Below are 18,870 nucleotides of genomic sequence, written 5' to 3'. Positions count from 1 at the left end.
CATTAATCAGTGTTCTTTAGAGTTGCCCCACCAGGTGCAAACTTATGTAAACTGGAGGCCAGCCTTGTATCCTTGTATTGAACATAAGAATATCATGCGGCATATTGTAAAAGCATCACTGAGATTACACTACTCTAGGCCTCAGATATGGTTCATGTCTTTTTTCCTGTGTCTAATAGTCTTATCAAAACAGAACTGACCTTTTTTAGTGAATCTATGCTACTTTGTCACACTGGTGTTTTTTTTGTTTTTTGTGGGGACCGAGTCTCTCTCTGTCACCAGGCTGGAGTGCAGTGGCACGATCTCGGCTCACTGCAACCTCCACCTCCTGGGTTCAAGCAATTCTTCTGCCTCAGCCTCCCAAGTAGCTGGGACTACAGGTGTGTGCCACCACATCCAGCTAATTTTTGTATTTTTAGTAGAGATGGAGTTTCACCGTGTTGGCCAGGATGGTCTCATCTCTTGACCTCATGAGCTGCCCACCTTGGCCTCCCAAAGTGCTGGGATTACAGGCGTAAGCCACCGCACCTGGCTGCTTTCTTTTTTTCTTGCTTTCTTTTTTTTCTTTTTTTTTGAGACGGAGTCTTGCTCTGTGGCCCAGGCTGGAGTGCAGTGGTGCAATCTCGGCTCACTGCAAGCTCCGCCTACCGGGTTATGCCATTCTCCTGCCATAGCCTCCCTAGTAGCTGGGACTACAGGCGCCCACCACCACACCTGGCTAATTTTTTTGTATTTTTAGCAGAGACAGGGTTTCATCGTGTTAGCCAGGATGGTCTTGATCTCCTGACCTCGTGATCTGCCTGCCTCAGCCTCCCCGCTTTCTTTTCGAATACTCACATTTTACCTCTTAATGGTTGTCTTCAGAATTGGCAGAAGTTGACTCTAGACTTTACCTAATTTTATCACTGCCTCTTTTAATTTGGGGCATTTGTCCGTCTCTGCTCTTCTCTAACATCCTCCATGATTTCTCAAATTTCCTTTGATGAGTTTACAAAGATACCAGTAATTAGAGAAGCAAAAATGATGATTTAATAATAGCTGATTGACATTTCAGAGCATTAGTATACCACTTACTTCTTTACTCGGCCTTTTTAATAGCAATGGAGAGGCATTGGAAAAAAGAATATATGAAAAGTTAGAAAATACGCCTGTGAGAAAAAGCTAAAGATGACATTATTTGTCTCCAAAAAAGAGAAAGCTCAGACTTTATATGTGAGGATGTATTGTAGTAACCAGCTCTTTTGCATGTTCCACAAAGACCGAACTGAAGGGAATTGATTTAGGCTGCATTATTAAGGGATGTATATTGAATATTAATAGTTTTATGATTCTGAATATTGTTCATCTCTGGAGGGACTTTTTGGTAGAAGTTGTGATTTCTCTCCCCTCTTAAATCTCTAAAAATAACATCAATTTTCATCTCTCAGTAATGTTATACAGTGCTCCCAAAGGCTAAAAGAGATATTAGGTGACCTTTCAAGTTCTTTCTTGCTCAGTGACTTTGTCTTTTCACAGATCTCACTCCACAGCTAGAGATCTGTTGCATTAGATTCACTTTTGTTCTTTCTTTGTCATTTAAAGGGCTGTTTACATTCCATCATGAATCTGCTAATGGAAGGGTGACCCTGCAGTTTAATATACTATCCTAGTGTAAAAATAAAACTCCACTTTGTATGTTTATGTAAAATACGGATACTTTATGTGGTATTTCAGTTATTTAAAAAACATGAGATATTTGATAAATTATTTTTAAAGACAGTCTTTATTTTCAGTTTACCTTCAGAGTTTTGGCAGAACATTTTCTCTTTCTGTTGTGAAATTGAACATACTATGCATTTATTTTTATTTTTTCATTCAAGCACTTTAGTTCTTTCAGTTAACATATTCTGTAACTAGAAGTAGTTTTTAGTATAATAATTTTTAAAAACTAGATTACCAAAAGAACAAATGCTATTTGAGAATATCATCTCTCAAAATTTCTGATTTGGAAATAAATCATAGATAAAATATCAAGGTAAATATGTAAACTACTTTCATAGCAGTTACTGTACCATTTGGACAATATTATCTCGTTTGATCTTTGTTACTTTTACTTTGTTGAGAACTAAATACAGAGAGGGTAAATTAATGTAAAACCTTGGACTCCTAGCTCTCAGCTTACAAATTTTGGGCAATTTGCTTAATCTTTGTTTATTAAACCTCAGTTTTACCATTTATAATCTAGCATGGTAATGGCACAGTGCTTGTTTAGATTGCTGGAAAAATAAATACAGAATCCTTAGCATAGTGTTTGTCACGTAGTAAGAGCTATAAAGATTATTATTTTTATGCATTAACAACAGATTACAGTTTGCTTACTGCCATTCACTAGGCATTATGCTAAGCAGTGAGCATATGCGGACCAAAATATTCCATTCTTTGCACTGGGGAATCTTTCATCCTTGTATTGAAAACATAGGTAGAAACATGTAATTGTGATATGAGTGCTCATAGACATGCAATCTTCCAGAAAGTAGAGTTGGATAATAATTTGATCATTGGAGAAAACAGAATTTCGAAATTGTTTAAAAAAAACAGAGGGGGTTACTATTTCTTTAGATTGTTCTCATTTTAGCAAAGTAGATTGATACATTATTCTTACAAATAATCATGAAGTAGACATAAACAGTTTTCCTTTGCTTGAATATAAATGTGTTTAGAAGACGGAGGAACTGGAGAGCCTCTTAGTTCCATTTACATACTGATATTAATATTCTAAGTTGATTTTAGGTTATTCATATTCAATTTATATTCTAATGTTTATTTAACTCTACATGTGATAATTTACTTTTAGTCCCTTAAAATGACATGGGTGCTTTGGCAATAATATCTATATTTATAAAGTTATTTTCAGTTTGATATCTCCCACCTCTCACTAATACTACTGTCATAGATTGGGGATGAAATGTTACAAATAAATCTTCTACATATAATACATGTGTATACCTGTGGTTCTTAAAAACGATTTGCTGCAGCTTCCCAAGCAGGTTCCAGGTGCTCTTCCCTTTTTAGTCTTTAGACTTATAAGTTGACAAGATGTATAAAGCACTTTTGTCATTTGAGGCTTATTTGTCATGATTAGAGTATATTACCTGAGATGTCAGACAACCTGTGAGAGCTGATGAGGTGACTGTCATCATTATAAATAATAGCCAGTGAGAGTGAGTGAGTTAATGGATTGCCGTTTCCTGGTAGTGTTTTAGAAGCTAAGGTCACCTGAGAACCATTGGTGGTTTCATAGACTTCTTAGAGTTGGAAAGAAACATGGAGTTACCCCTTCAGCCTCACAGCTAAGATAAGAATGACCTTTTTCTACATCTCTGACTAATGGACATCCAGACTCGAACACTGCACATGGATGCATGGAAGACAGACAAGAAAGTTTTTCCTTGCAATGCTCAGCATTATGTGGAATGTAGACATTTGTAGCGTCTGTAGTGTATAGCAGGAGGCGTATGCAGTTAGGTTCACTTTTCTGTGCTTAAGATGGTGGTCAGTGTCACAGAAGTGAAGATGAAGTCGGAAGTCTCGCAAAGGAAAAGATTTTCGTATTTTACTTCACCTGGAGTAGTAGCTCCCATCCTGCCAGACCCGATGCTCACTTTTGTAATATAATTTTAATGCCCCCTATAATATTCCGAAACAAAATTTGTAGATAATAGTAACCTATTTTCATATATTTACTAAAAACCACTATAATATGCCCAACTCCAATATATTAGAGAAATAAAAGTAATTTATCCCATGTTTTTCAGTATGTAAATGCTCAGCCACAACTGTGTCTTTATAAAAGTTGGATACTTGTTTCCTTATATAGAATCATTTATAGTTTACTGTACGTGCAAACTGCAGTAGATATGCCATTAAGAATATGACATGCAGAAATGGTGTTCAACTTTACTGAAATTTCCAAATGACAAGGATTACAGTCTTCTCTCTTTTATGCAGTAGTTGCATTGCTGGAAAAAGTCAACACATATCAAAATCATGCAAAAAAGTCTTTGTGTTTATGTGGAAAATTGAGTTAGATTGTAGATTCAGATATTATAAAGTTATGATTTTTCACCAACAGAATATAGGTCATTAGAAAATTGTGCAGGACATGGAAAGTACTCTATTGATGGGATTCTTCTGTATATAACAGTAGTATACCCAACCACACCAATGACCAAAAATGTTCCCACAAATTCCCATTAAATTGTTCCTGGGGTAGCGCTATCCTTTTTGAGAATCATTGCCCTTAGCTGACTCCATGAGAACTTCAACTTGCAACTTGAAGCCCTAGGTGCTGCCTCAGACTAGAGAATATACAAGAAATGGCTTTTGACAGGTGTTCTAGAAATCTCTAGTCATGTATTTAACCCTCTGTTTACTAATTTACTTGGTTTTTAAAAGATTACTGTGAAATGTATTAGAAACAAGCCCCCCCAATGCATACAAAGGCCATAACTAGAACATCTGATTCACTTAAAAATTCTGACAAAATATACATTATATTCACCATTTTAATTATTTTATTTTTTTTGAGACAGGGTCTCTCTGTCGCCTAGGCGGGAGTGCAGTGGCACGATCTCGGCTCACTGCAAGCTCCGCCTCCTGGGTTCACGCCATTCTTCTGCCTCAGCCTCCCGAGTAGCTGGGACTACAGGCGCCCGCCACCACGCCTGGCTAATTTTTGTATTTTTAGTAGAGACAGGGTTCCACTGTGTTAGCCAGGATGGTCTCGATCTGACCTTGTGATCTGCCTGCCTTGGCCTCCCAAAGTGCTGGGATTAGAGGCGTGAGCCACCGTGCCCGGCCAGTTATTTTTAAGTGTACAATTCAGTGGCATTAAATACAGTCACATTGTTGTTCACCATCACCAGTGTCCATCTCTGGGACTTCTACATCATCCCAAATTAAAACCCTTTACCAATTAAATAATAAATCCCCATTGCTTCTTCATTCCCAGCTCCTGACAACCACTATCCTACCTTTCTAAAAATTTACCCTACTGGTTTGACTAAAAATATTTTATTACAGGTTTTTCCTTTTTCATGATATTAGATTGACTGTCTTTTTATGTTATAGGACCTATATATTGCCTCTGTTGCCAGAAACTTATGCTTCCTTTTGTTTCTTTAATGTTGCTTGTTCTGTCCCTTAAATGTAACTAATAATATTCTAATTACTCTTCTTTCTGTACTTCTGTCCCTGATTCTTTTGATTTTGTCATAAACTATGGTTTTCCCCTTTAAAATGTTCTTAGATTTAAAATAGGGAGTAAGAACCGTGTCTTGACAGATGACAATTGTAGTTAGATTCCGTAGTGTACACGTGGCTTTTGCGGTGGTTTTCCATCCACTTGCCCCTGCTCTCTTTAATGAAGTTCTGTCGTGACTGTTAAAAGGCCTAAAACCTTTTAACGTTTGCAAGTTGGAGACTTACAGCCTAAAATTTCCTCCTGAGGGAATCCTTTTGTATTTCTAATATCATTTTAAAGTAATAGACGTGTATCATTTTCTCATATCAAACACCACTCCTATCTTTGGACTTCTATTTTATATAAAATCAGTAGTCTTTCAGCAAATTGTGTATTCAGAAATGCTGTGCAATAGAAAAGGAGGTGGAATGAAGGTTCCATTAGGAACAGTTTGCTCTTAGCAAGTAACCAGGTGTTAGTGTTTCAGGATGACTTCATGGAAGGGAAGTCATTGAAATGTCTATAATCAGGTTTTTAAATATCATTCCCAAATTATCTTGTTGATTATTGATTACCAAATTGTGTTAACTTTTAAAGACAGTTTTATTGAGGTATAATTCACCAAAAATCATTTATTTAAAGTATAATATATATTTCCATAATTTTTAAGTTTAGGCAGAATGTTGTGCAGCCATTACCGTAATCAATTTTGGAATATTTATATTACCACCAAAAATTTCATGACCTATACCAGTCTCTTCTCATTTTCCACAAAACCCACACCCTTACTCAACCACTGGTCTACGTTCTATCTCTATAGATTTGACATTTCTGGACATTTCATATAAATGGAATCATATAATATGATCTTTGGCTTCTTTCACTCAGCATAGTAATGTTCATAAGGTTCCTCTACATTGTCACGTGTATCAGTACTTTGTTCTTTTTCATAGCTGAATAATTCCATTGTACAGACGGGCTGCATTGTTTACCTCTTCATCCGTTGATGGACAGTTGTCTTGTTTCCACCATTTTGCTATTATGATGCTGCTATAAACATTCATGTACAACTTTTTGCCTGTGAGTATATTTCATTTTTATTGTGTATGTATGTAGGATTGAGTGTTTAACCTTTTGAATAAATGCCAGTGTTTTCCAAAGTGGTTGTACCATTTACATTCCTATCAAGCAGTGTATAAAAATTCCATAATTCTTCTACATTTCAGTAATACTTGGATTGTCTACCTTTTTATTATGGCCATCCTAGTGGGTGTGAAGTAGTACCTTTATTGTGGTTTTGATTTCCATTTCCCTGATGACTAATGTTATTGAGCATCTTTTCATGTTTATTAACTTCTATTAACTCTGAAAACTTAAGTGTACAAAATCCCTAATGGAAGCCTTATTAGTCCATTCTTGCACTGCTATCAAGAAATACTTGAGACTGGGTAGTTTATAAAGAAAAGAGTTTTAATTGGCTCACAGTTCTGCAGGCAGTACAAGAAGCATGGCTGGGAGGCATCAGGAAACTTTCAGTTATGGTAGAACATGAAGGGGAAGCAGGTGTGTCTTGCATGACTGGAGTAGGAGGAAGAGAGAGGCGGGGAGGTGATATATACTTGTAAGCAACCAGATCTCAGATAACTCACTCACTATCACCAGAACAGCACCAAAGGGGAAATCTACCCCCATGATGCAGTCACCTTCCACCAGCTCCACTTCCAACATTAGGGATTACAATTTGTCATGAGATTTGGGTGGGGACACAGACCCAAACCATATTAGAAGCTTTAACCTGGCATTTAGCTCCTTAGTGATGGTGGATCACAGGGACATAGCGTATTTCATTAATTCTAAGATAGACATTTTTCACATTTGACATCACTAAAATCAGTGCATTTTACAATAAATATATTATGGCTTTAGTAAAGACAGTTTGGAAAAGAAAATTCAGTTGACAGTTGAGGTTTATTACTTCTGGTTCTCTTAGTCCTAGAGCAACTGATTCAACTAGAAACTAAAGTATATTGTTAAATTAGGACCAAATAGTTCCTTCTCTTAGAGCTCATCAGATTAAAATTATGGTGTGATGCCTCTTTACCTACGTAAGCCTTTTCTGATTAGTATTTACTTGCCAATTTATAGGCAATGATAAATTTGATGTATTTATCCTCATTAAAAAATCCTTGTAAAAAATTTATTAATTTATTGCGTATTTCCTCAAGATTTTTTTCTATGTTCTTCTTTGTAAACTTTAAGTCTCTGTGTGTCAATGTGCGTGAAATAGTGCAGGGATTTAGTGAAAGCTACACCACCATTTATCATTGTTAGACTCACTCTTTTCTGGCAAAGACAGCTGACAAAGAAAAATATTGAAGGCTTGTCTTTTATTGATCTCCACTGGAGTTTGACCCTTGCAGAAACTGGCTATGGCCAGAATGTGTGAAGTCAACGTCATCTTTTATTATTGATGTTTATTTTAATTTACATCTTGATGTAAAATGGCATCTAGCGAAACTGTATGCTTCCCATAGTATTATAGAAAACTAGGGTGCAGGGGGAAACAATCCTGTTGACAGATGATGTACTTTGATAGATTCTGACATCAGATTATTAGATTATATCTTTTCCGGAACCAAATTTGCTTCTGTATAACTTCTGTTTTTGATTTTAAATTTCAGTCTCTTAGTTACACAGTATGACTTCTCTTTCATAGGAGGGCTCTTCAGTTATTTATCAGAAATCTTATTTCCACTAGTCTTTTTTCCTTCTAAACATTCCTTCCTCCCTCAGCTTTTCTTCAAATGAAATAGTTTGTTTTGTACACCACATCTCTGTATATAATCCTATTTGTGTGCCCTTCGTGGAAAAATGTCTTTAAAAATGATATTTGAAAGAATAGTGGTCCAATGAAAAGTATGCTAGTATTTGTACTTTCAGGATTATATGAACTTGTACACATTGTATTTGTATCAGCCTTTCTGTAATCTTTTACTGTTATTTTCTTGTAATCTGAATTTTTTGGAATTAGGACCTACGTGTTATTTAACTTTGACTAGATTTCTTAACATTGTCCTGGCTATGTCGATGAAATAGTTCATTTTGAAAGATTTCTATGGCTAGTGAATAGATGGAGGTTTGTAAAAAGAGGTGAGGCTGAAAGGCCTTTGGGTCCAGTTCTAGAAATGCCTGGAATGCCATGCTAAGAAGTTTGCATTAAAAAGTCGTTACAGATTTAAACATTTTAGAAAAAGAGTTCTGTAAGGAATATGTAATTTGGGAGCTGAAGGTAGTTAAGTTTTGAATATGTTAATATGCAGAGGGAAGTTTCCTTTGTCTCATGGGATCAGATTTTGTCTGTCAAACCAACCTGTCATAAGGGAACTTCTAAAAAACAAAATAAAAATTGCCAGCATACCTTGAGTATTTATTTTAGTCAAAAACATATGCTTCTATTCAGCAATCTTTTGATGTAGAGTCATGACCTTTTTTTCCTTGAAGTATTGTTCAGAGTTGTCTTTTTCACATAACCAAAATGGACTCCTTATTTCCAGTTTCTGTTTCTTTCAAGTGAGAATTTAAAGATACTTGCAAAGCAACTTGAATGAAGAATCCTTCCAGATTGTAACATCCTTTTTCCTCCCTACTTAAGAATTATCTCACCTTTACCTGTTCAGCGGCATTTTTTAGCAGCTTGCCTTACTTATTTTCTTTCCATGGCATTCACCTTAGTTTTCACGAGGAAAAGCAAAACAAATGTTTTTAAAAAAAATTTAATCTTGCATGTTTATTTGCATAATATTAGAAGTTTTTTAAAACTTAAAGATGGAACCGAGGGTAAAGGAAAGAGTAGGTTTATGAAGTGTGTCAGAGACTGCCAGTTATCCCCCAGTACCCAGTGTCCTTCAGCATCTGTTTTCTGGGCACATGGCCACACAGCTAGTGACAGTATTTCCTAGCCTTTCTTGAAGCAAAATGAGGCCAGAAGACAAGCTTCTGCCTATGAGGATGTGAATGGAAGTGATGGGTACTGGTACCACTTCTGGATTGTGCCCTTAAGGTGAAAGGGCACCTCCTCCACTTCCCATACTTGTTTTCTCCCTCCTGCTGACTGCAGGGTTCACGTACAGGTGGGATCATGGACAGATATCTTACATCTGAGATGGAAGCCATGTCATGAAGATGGCAGCACAAAAATATATGTCTTTTATATCTTTGTCTAAATATACTTTTAAAATATGCTTAGAAACCTGTTGTGTATGTTTTAGTAGGATTACAGTAATTAATTTGGACTATAGCTTAGATGTCAAGTAAAAAAAAATTATTTTAATTTGTCCTGTACTCATCCTACCTCCTGCTGAGCCCCTACATTCTGGTAAGTAGGGAAAAACTACAGAATGTCCCAAAACTGCAAAATACTTAAGCCTTAGTCCTGTCTGATAATTTAAAAAGTCCCCTTATATAGTGTTCAGATAAAAATGTTTCATCACTTGCTATGCTCCCCTCCTGCAGTTCTTCCCAATTGGTGTGGGGGACAGCAGGTGCGTGGGAAGGGAGGGAAGAGTGGCTTAAACTCATTGTAGCAGGAATTATCTGATCCCATACATGTGATGTTGTGTACCTCCCTAGTCTCAGAGGCGATGGCTTCCTGGTATTCCTGACATCACAAATGAAATATCTGGTGCTATAACTCATAGCTTGCTTGGCGCTTACCTGCTTGAGTTCCCTCTAAGTGCAGTCTTCAGTCTTTTGCTAAGTCTTGGTCGTCTCTCCTACTGCTATATTGGTCCATGTAGCATCCCAGTGTCTGTCAACTCACTTACCACACTGTCTGAAAATTGGAGGTGCCTTGGTTGGGAAATATCAACCCCAGAGGCTCTCCTGCCCAAATGTGGTGTGGTCATTTTTAGGGCCCACGTTGATAAGGGGCCCAACTTGGGAGAAAGTGTGGGGAAGGATTGGAGGTAGGGGTTATCAGGAAACTTTTGAGAGTTAAAAGTAATTTGCTTCGACTAGGAGTGAGATTTATGTATATGAGTGATGAGATGGGAAGCTGGGTAGATGCAAAGGAAATTAAAGAAGATGATTTTATTCAACTTTAATCATAGAGATACCAATTTTTTCTAAATAAATCGCATAATTTTGATTTAGTGTAAAAATTTGGAAATTACAGAAATATTCAAGAAGTAAAATCACATTACTCCAGTATAAACACTTTTTTCCCTCAGAGATCATTGTTCTGAGTTTTAATTTTTTTTAATTTATCTTTTAAAAAATATTTCTTCAATGTAATTTTTCCAGTGTACTTGTCTTGTATGAATAAACATATGTATATATAGCTCTAAAATACACTATATATGCTTATTTTCCCTCTATGAATTGTTTTTGTATCTTTTGCTGCTGTTGTTTTTTTGGAATATTGGTATTTTTCTTGTAAGTGTTCATTATGTATTAAAACTATAGTTTGATACTCATTAATTATGAATATTTTTTCCTATTCTGTAGTTTGCCTTTACATTTTATTTACGGTTTTACATTTTTTTCTTCAAGTAGGTTTTGGGGCTTTTTATTTTATTTTATGTATTATGTTTACATGTTTATATATTTGTTTATATATTTAAGTGTAGCCTGCTTTTAAAAAATTTGTCAGCATAAAAGCCAGGCTCTTGGACCACATAAACTGAACCTGACCATGGCTTAAGGAAGGCAGATGTTTATTTCTCCCATGTCACAAATATAAGTTTAAATAGTCCTGAGGCGCTCTACCCCATGTGGTCATTCAGGGATCCAAGTACTAGTAGTCAGTCATTGATTCTTCACTACTGTGCACCTGTAATAAAAGAAAAAGCTAAAGAAGCAAAAAGTATTATTATTTTCATTAAACTTTGAGCCATAAATATATATCTCTTTAATATTCCATGTGACCAAATGGGAAATATACTTACAGTACTCCTGTATACCAAAGCATGATGGTTGGTTATCCTGAGGGAAAGCAGTTGTATGAGTGTTCGAGTTGTGAACTGAACTAGTTCTTTTCTTGGAAAACCATTTTTAATTGATAGACAAACTATGGTTAGTCCACCTTGGGATTGGCAGAGTTAGCCATTCACTTCAAGGAAAATAGCTAACAGTATTTGTTGTCAGCAATAAAATTTGAACTTTCAAGCCAAATAAAATTTTTAAAATAAAAATATTTAAAAACTTGTTCCTGCTACTGGGATCTCGGCGTCTTCACAAGACTGAAATCCTTTTCTGAGGAGATTGTGAGTAATTTTGAAAAGGAAATTAAAAAATATATATGTGTATATTTATGTGTGTGTGTATGTAAAAATAATGAAATACGTCAACATTTGGTCCTGCAAAACTTAAACAATTTCCAAATCAAACGTGGGTTAAAAGATTCATTCCAAGTACAAGATAGACCGATGGATTTAATGTACAGGCATACCTTGTTTTATTGTTCTTCACTTGATTGTACTTTGCAGATGCTGCCTTTTTTTTTTTTTCTTTTTTTTTTTTTAACAAATTGAAGGTTTGTGGCCACCCTGCATCCAGCAAGTCTGTCAACACCATTTTTCTAATATGTGTGCTCATTTTGTATCCCTGTGTCACACTTCGGTAGTTCTTACAGTATTTCATATGTGATCTGGAATCAGTGATCTTTGATGTTACTATTCTAATTGTTTTAGAGTGCCATAAACTCTGCCCACATAAGACAGTGAACTTAGTTAATAAATATATGTGCTCTCATTGCTCCACTGGACTGGCTGTTCCCTCATATCTCTACCTCTCCTCAAGCCTCCCTATTTCCTGAGACACAGGAATATTGAAATTAGGCTTATTAATAACCCTGCAGAGTGGCCTCTAAGTGTTCAAAGGAAAGGAAGAGTCACAAGTCTCTCAGTTTAAGTCAAAAGCTAGAAATGATTAAGCTTAGTGAGGAAGGCATGTCCAAAGATAGGCTAAATGCTAGTGCTGTTGCACCTGAGATAGGCTGAATGCTAGTCCTCTTGCACCAAACATTTAGCCAAGTTGTGAATGTAAAGGAAAAGTTCTGAAGGAAATTAAAAGTGCTACTGCAGTGAACACTCGAATGATAAAGTGAAAACAGCCTTATTGCTGACATGGATAAAGTTTTAGTGGTCTGGATAGAAGATCAAACTAGCCACAACATTCCCTTAAGCCAAAGCCTAAGCCGTATCTAGGCCCTACCTCTTCCATTTTGTGAAGGTTGAGAGAAGTGAGGAAGCTGCAGAAGAAAAGTTGGTTCAGGAGCTTGAAGGAAAGAAGCCATCTCCATAAAATAAAAGTGCAAGGTAAAGCAGCAAGTGCTGATGTAGAAGCAGCAGCAGGTTATCCGGAAGATCTAGCTAAGATCATTGATGAAGATGACTACACTAAACAACAGATTTTCAATGTAGGCAAAACAGCCTTCTATTTGAAGAAAGTCTCATCTAGGACATTCATTGCTAGAGAGGAAAAGTCAGTGCCTGGCTTCAGAGCTACAAAGGACAGGCTTACTCTCTTGTTAGGGGCTATTGCAGCTGGTGACTGTTGAAGTCAGTGCTCATTTAGCATTCTAAATATCCTAGAGCCCTTAAGAATAATACTAACTCTTGGCCAGGTGTGGTGGCTCACGCCTATAATGCCAGCACTTTTGGGAGGCCAAGGCGGGCAGGTGACCTGAGGTCAGAAGTTCGAGACCAGCCTGGCCAATGTGGTGAAACCCCATTTCTACTAAAAATATAAAAATTAGCCAGGGGTGGTGACAGGCGCTGTAATCCCAGCTACTCGGGAGGCTGAGGCAGGAGAATCTCTTGAACACAGGAGGCTGAGGCTGCAGTGAGCTGAGATCATGCCACTGCACTCCAACCTGGGCGACAAGGGGAGACTCTGTCTCAAAAAAAAAAAAAAAATTATACTAAGTCTACTGTGCCTGTGCTCTGTAAATGGAAGAACAAAAGCATGGATGACAGCGTATTTTTTTTTTTTTTTTTTTTTTTGAGATGGAGTTTTGCTCTGTTGCCCAGGCTGGAGTGCAGTGGCACAATCTCGGCTCACTGTAAGCTCCGCCTCCCAGGTTCACACCATTCTCCTGCCTCCGCCTTCCGAGTAGCTGGGACTACAGGCACCCACCACCACACCCAGTTAATTTTTTGTATTTTTAGTAGAGACGGGGTTTCACCGTGTTAGCCAGGATGGTCTCGATCTCCTGACCTTGTGATCCACCTGCCTCAGCCTCCCAAAGTGCTGGGATTACAGGCGTGAGCCACCGCGCCTGGCCAGCATATCTTTTTAGAACATGGTTTTCCTAATATCTTAAGCCCAGTGTTAAGACCTTACTGCACATATATAAAGATTCTTTTCAATATATTTCTGCTCTTTCGCAATGCACCACATTATCCAAGAGCACTGTTGGAGATGTACAAGGAAATTGTTGTTGTTGTTGCTGTTTTTGGAGACAAGGTCTTGCTCCGTTACCAGGATGGAGTGCTGTGGCATGGTCATAGTTTACTGCAGCCTTTGACTCCTGAGCTCTCCCTCCATAGCCTCCCATGTAGCTAGGACTACAAATGCCTGGCCAGTGTTTTTTATTCTTATTTTTTGTAGAGTTGGGGGTCTTGTTATGTTGCCCAGATTGGTCTTGTACTCATGGCCTCAAGCTATTCTCCTGACTTGGCCTCCCAAGGGGATTATAGATGTGAGCCACTGTGCCCAGCCTAATGTTGTTTTTATGCCTTCTAACACAGTATTTGTTCTGCAGCTTATGATCAGGAAATAATTTCAACTTTCATGTATTATGGAAGAAACACATTTTGTGAGGCAATAGCTGCCATTGGATAGTGATTCCTTTAATAGATCTGAGTAAAGTAAATTGAAAACCTTCTGAAAAGGATTAATCATTCTAGATGCCATGAAAAACATTTGTGATTCATGGGAAGAGACCAGAATATTAACATTAACAGGCATTTGAAAGAATGCCTGGGTTGATTCTAACCCTCATGAATGACTTTGAGGGGTTTGGGACTTCAGTAGAGGAAGGAGCTGCAGATGTGGAAATAACAAGAGAACTAGAATTAGAAATGGAGCCTGAAGATGTGAATGTTTTGCTGCAATATCATGATAAAACTTTAAGGAAAGAGGAATTGCTTCTCATAGATGAACAAAGAAAATGGTTTCTTGAGATGGAGTCTTTTCCTGGTGAAGATGCTGTAAACATTGTTGAAATGACAACAAAGGATTTGGAATCTTACATAAACTTAGTTGATAAAGCAGTGGCAGAGTTTTAGAGGATTGGATCCAATTTTGAAAGAAGTTCTGCTGCTGTGGGTAAAGTGTTACTCAAAGAGCATCACATGCTGCAGAAAAATCTTTCTTGAAAAGTAGAGTCAGTCAATGCAGCAGACTTCATTATTGTATTTTAAGAAATTGCCACAGCCACCTCAACTTTCACCAACACTACCCTGATCAGTTGGCAGCCATCACCATGGAGGCAGGACCCTTCTCCAGCAGAAGATGATGACTCGCTGAAGGCTCAGATGATTAACATTTTTTAGTAATAAGGTATTTTTTATTAAGGTATGTACATTTTTTAGACATGCTATTGCACAGTTAATATAGACTGTGGTAGAGTGTGAACATAATTGTTATATGCACTGGGAAACCAAAAAATTCATATGAATTGCTTTATTTCAATATTCTCTTTACTGCAGTGGTTTTGAGTAGAACCTGTAATATCTCTGAGGTATGCCTGTACAAAAATAAGAAAACTTCGTAGAAATCGTTTCAGATTCTACACTGTAATCAAACTTTAAGAAGTTACCGCTTCTCAAATTACGACATAGAATAAGACTGTCCATAATTATAGTTAAATGTTATTGAATGATCCACCCTTTTCTAACTAAATTATGTGAAAATGGATTTTCTTCTTATATTTCAACCAAAGTGTAATGTATTACAGTATATTAAATGCAGAAATAGATATGAGAATCCAGCTGCCTTTTATTGTGCTATTTGTAGAAATGCAAAACAGTGCTACTTGTCTTGCTATTTTGGGGAGGGAAGGGAAAATATAATTATTTCATTAAAATAGTGTATTCCTTTTTAATAACTAGTTAGCAACGTAATGACTGTGTTATGATAACTAATCAAGAAAAAAGGAGGTGACCTTTTTCTTCTTTTTCTTCCTTAGTGGCTCTCAATCTTTAGCATGCATCAGAATCACTTGGAGGAATTGTTAAAACACAGATTATTGGACCCTTCACCTCCAGAGTTTCTTTGTGATTCAGTAAATGCTGGATGGGGCCTGAGATGTCCATTTCTAACCAAATCCCCAGGTCGTGGAGATACTGCCATCATAGCTTCAGAACCACTGTTCTACGTATTTCTTTGGCTTATTAGGCAAACTTGTTTTACCTGCCATTTGGGAAGGAAAAGTACTAGAATTTTAAAAAGACATGTAGTTCAGGTATAAAGATGCTGGAAGTGTAGTATCCTTAGTTGCCAGAAATTTGGGAATTAATTAAAAATTAAGCAGAACAGTTTGTCAGGAATTATTCAGTGTCTGAGACTTTCCCCTACATACAGGCTAACAATTTACCATACCACCATTTCATAAGTGCTATGAAAAGAATGAAATTCCTGGTTTAGAGACAAAAAGTGACTTTAATACAACAGTTATGCCAGAGAATCAGCATTGCTGGTGATTTACCCAGTCCATAAGGGCAACCTGAACAGTGCCAGGTGATAGGTGCACAAGAAGTGGGTTACATTATAGTAGAGGAACCCTGACCTTAGGAATCACAATTTTTTAAAAATAAGTCAGTCTGTCTGACCTTTGTCCCAGAGGATATATTACCTTTATTATACTGGACAGTAAACCTATTTTTTGCTGTAGAAGGAGACATTATCTGTATCTTGTTGTCTCTGTAAATATCCTTGAAAAGATAGGAATAGGTAGTCCATGACTCTGCTCACAAATGTTCACAAATGTTCACAAATGTGAGAGAGGCCCATGAAGAATTGTAGCTTGGCATAGGAAATGTTGAAAAAGTTTGTACATGTTAATTATTTGCCAGTCCTTAATAGAAAACAGCTTAGCAAAAACATGAGAGCAATTAGACTTGAGCTTTAGACAAAGCAGTGTATGATTTCCTGATGAAGAAAAACATCTTCCTCTTGTGTGGTTCTAAATTATTTTCATAAATGTGTATGTATAATTGTCATAGGAAGTAAAATTTCTTACCCTTATGAGTCTTACATGAACTATAAAACAAAACATTCTTATAAAGTGTGTGTATATATGTGTGTGTGTGTATATATATATAAAGTGTAAATGTGAAGTTAGTATGAGAAGTAATGGTATGTTAGCCACAATAAATTGCACTTGCGATATGATTCTTTTGATTTGGCATACCTCTTCTGCAAAGGGCTGTATAATGTCAAATTTTCCTACATCTTTTTCTACCTAAAATTCTGTAGCTTTCTTTTGTGCAGCATGCAGTGTTTATTTGGCCTTCACTTGGTACAGATGCCTCATTAACCTCCTTTGTTTTTCCCTCATTAGCTCAAGATAATTAAAGTATTACTACTTGGCACAGGGGTAGTCAAGACTCTTTGGGTCAATATGACAGAAAGCAACCTCATAGCTGGCTCTCATAGCTGGCTCTCATAGCTGGGAAATCAAGGTGGATTTGTCTGCAGTTACGACTAGAGTGATGTATTTCCTGCTTGGCCCAGGTCAGTCCAGTTGAGCTTGTGTCCACTTTAACTCTCAAAAGTCCCTACTTGGAAGATAAATTATATGTTCCCCTGACTGCGGCTTCATGTAAAGGTTCAAACAGTACTGTCAGGCCTCTCATGTCCTGGTCTTCATTCAGTGCTGCTCTCCTAGGTTTTGGCCCATCCTTTAATGGCATCCTCCATTATGTGATCATTGAAAATGGCTTTTGTGGGCCAGATTTCACATACCTTTTCAGTGCTGTGATCTTTCTTGATAGCTTTCATATAAAAGGGAAGGGAAAGACTGGCTCATTCCTTTGTGGGAGGAAAAAAAATCACTGTTTCTTAAGTGATTGTTTTGTAAGTTTATATATATATGTATATATTTCATGTATATATCTTATATTGTAAAATTTTTGTTTGCTGGTTGATCTGTAAGCATAAGGAATTTTATTCCCAATGACACCACTCTCATGGGCCACTTGGAAATACATGACACTTCTTTGACCAGTTGGGTGATTGACAGTCAAACCAGATAGAGTGGTAGATGGAAAAGTCCCTCCAGCACAACATTTGACATTTGCTTAAGTGTCTTAGGGACTTATAAACACAAACTCGAATATAGACCTTGAAACTGTATGACACCCTTCAAACATATGGTGTGATTAGAGTGACTTAGAGTTTATCACTATACAAATAAAAACACTGTATTAAAATTTTTTGCAGAAAACTTACACCTGAAAATATGCCTGTGGCCTCTGGTCCTCCACCCTTCCTCATTGAGTGGGTGTGTAGATTCAAATTTTAGAAACATTTTGTCTGTCAGTTCAGTTAGCCGAATGCTCTATTTGATGGGCATCTCAGAAAAGAGCTTTCAGTGCTGCACACAATTCTTTCTTTTGTCCTGCCTTTCTAAGGTAGCTTTGTGTGTGCATTCATTCATTTTTTTAAAACCACATAAATGTATTCTTTCATGGTTCTGCAGCTAAATGTTCAAAATCAAAGTGTCAGCAGGGTTGCCTGCTTTGGTATATAAAAATTATATATTTACAGTATACAAGGTGATGTTTTACTATATGGGTACGTAAATAATTAAGTCAGGCTAATTAACGTATCCATCATCTTGCATACATACCATTTTTTGTGGTGAAAACATTTAAGATCTACTCTGTTAGTAGTTTTCAGGTATACAATATGTTGTTATTAACTGTTGTCACCATGATGTGCAGTGGATCTCTACAACTTATTCATCCTAACTAAAACTTTGTACCCTTTGACCCACATCTCCCTCCCTCCCCTTCAGTTCCCCCAGCTAATCCTCCTGGTAATCACAGTTGTGTGCTGTTATGAGTCTGACTTTTTTTAGATTCTACATGTACTATATAAGTTAGATTGTGTGGCATTTGCCCAGATTTATCCATACTATCACGAATGACAGGATTTCCTTTTTAAGGCTGAGTAATATTTCATTGTGTATATATACACAACATTTTCTTTATCCATCCGTTGACAGATAATTTAGATTGATTGCATAAGTTGACTATTGTAGATAATGCTGCAGTGAACATATCTCATCAATATACTGATTTCATTTCCTCTGTGTGCATACATTCTTACTCATTATAATAGTATGATACCTATCTCAGAAGTGAATGGCTCAGGGGATAGTTTTATATGGAGTTAAGATTGGGGAAAGTGGGTCATTTTGAAGCTCTGGATTTTGGATTTGAACGTTTACAGTCATTATTAAATTCTTATATTCTAGAATGTCAGATATCTCCCATATATGTGTAAATATTTATTTAAATATAAGTTCAGAGCTTCTTAGAACTAAATGGAAAAGATTTTAGATAATTACCGTTGTTGGGGAATGATAATTAAAAACAAAATCTTCTCCCAACCCAGAAATCCTCTTTACAAAAATAGCA

General features: G+C 36.8%; 1 protein-coding gene across 4 annotated transcripts in view; it reads left to right on the top strand.

The window, feature by feature from the left end:
- The window catches only part of GNAI1 (G protein subunit alpha i1), an 84,891-nt gene that overhangs the window by 29,301 nt on the left and 36,720 nt on the right, over positions 1–18,870 (top strand). The window contains exons 1-2 of one of the 4 annotated variants that reach the window (XM_054494810.2): positions 6,180–6,301; positions 16,788–16,960. The exons of 1 other annotated variant lie outside the window; for it this stretch is intronic. In XM_054494810.2, the coding sequence (XP_054350785.1) occupies positions 16,939–16,960 (22 nt within the window). In that variant the 5' untranslated portion in view covers positions 6,180–6,301; positions 16,788–16,938. Of the gene's footprint in view, positions 1–6,179; positions 6,302–13,364; positions 14,801–16,787; positions 16,961–18,870 lie in introns of those variants that run through there. 2 more of the 4 variants (XM_063667674.1, XM_054494811.2) reach the window with 2 other exon arrangements.

Source organism: Pongo pygmaeus, chromosome 6, assembly GCF_028885625.2.
Source record: "Pongo pygmaeus isolate AG05252 chromosome 6, NHGRI_mPonPyg2-v2.0_pri, whole genome shotgun sequence".
NCBI lineage: Eukaryota > Metazoa > Chordata > Mammalia > Primates > Hominidae > Pongo > Pongo pygmaeus.
This window is presented reverse-complemented; position numbering and strand designations above follow the sequence as displayed.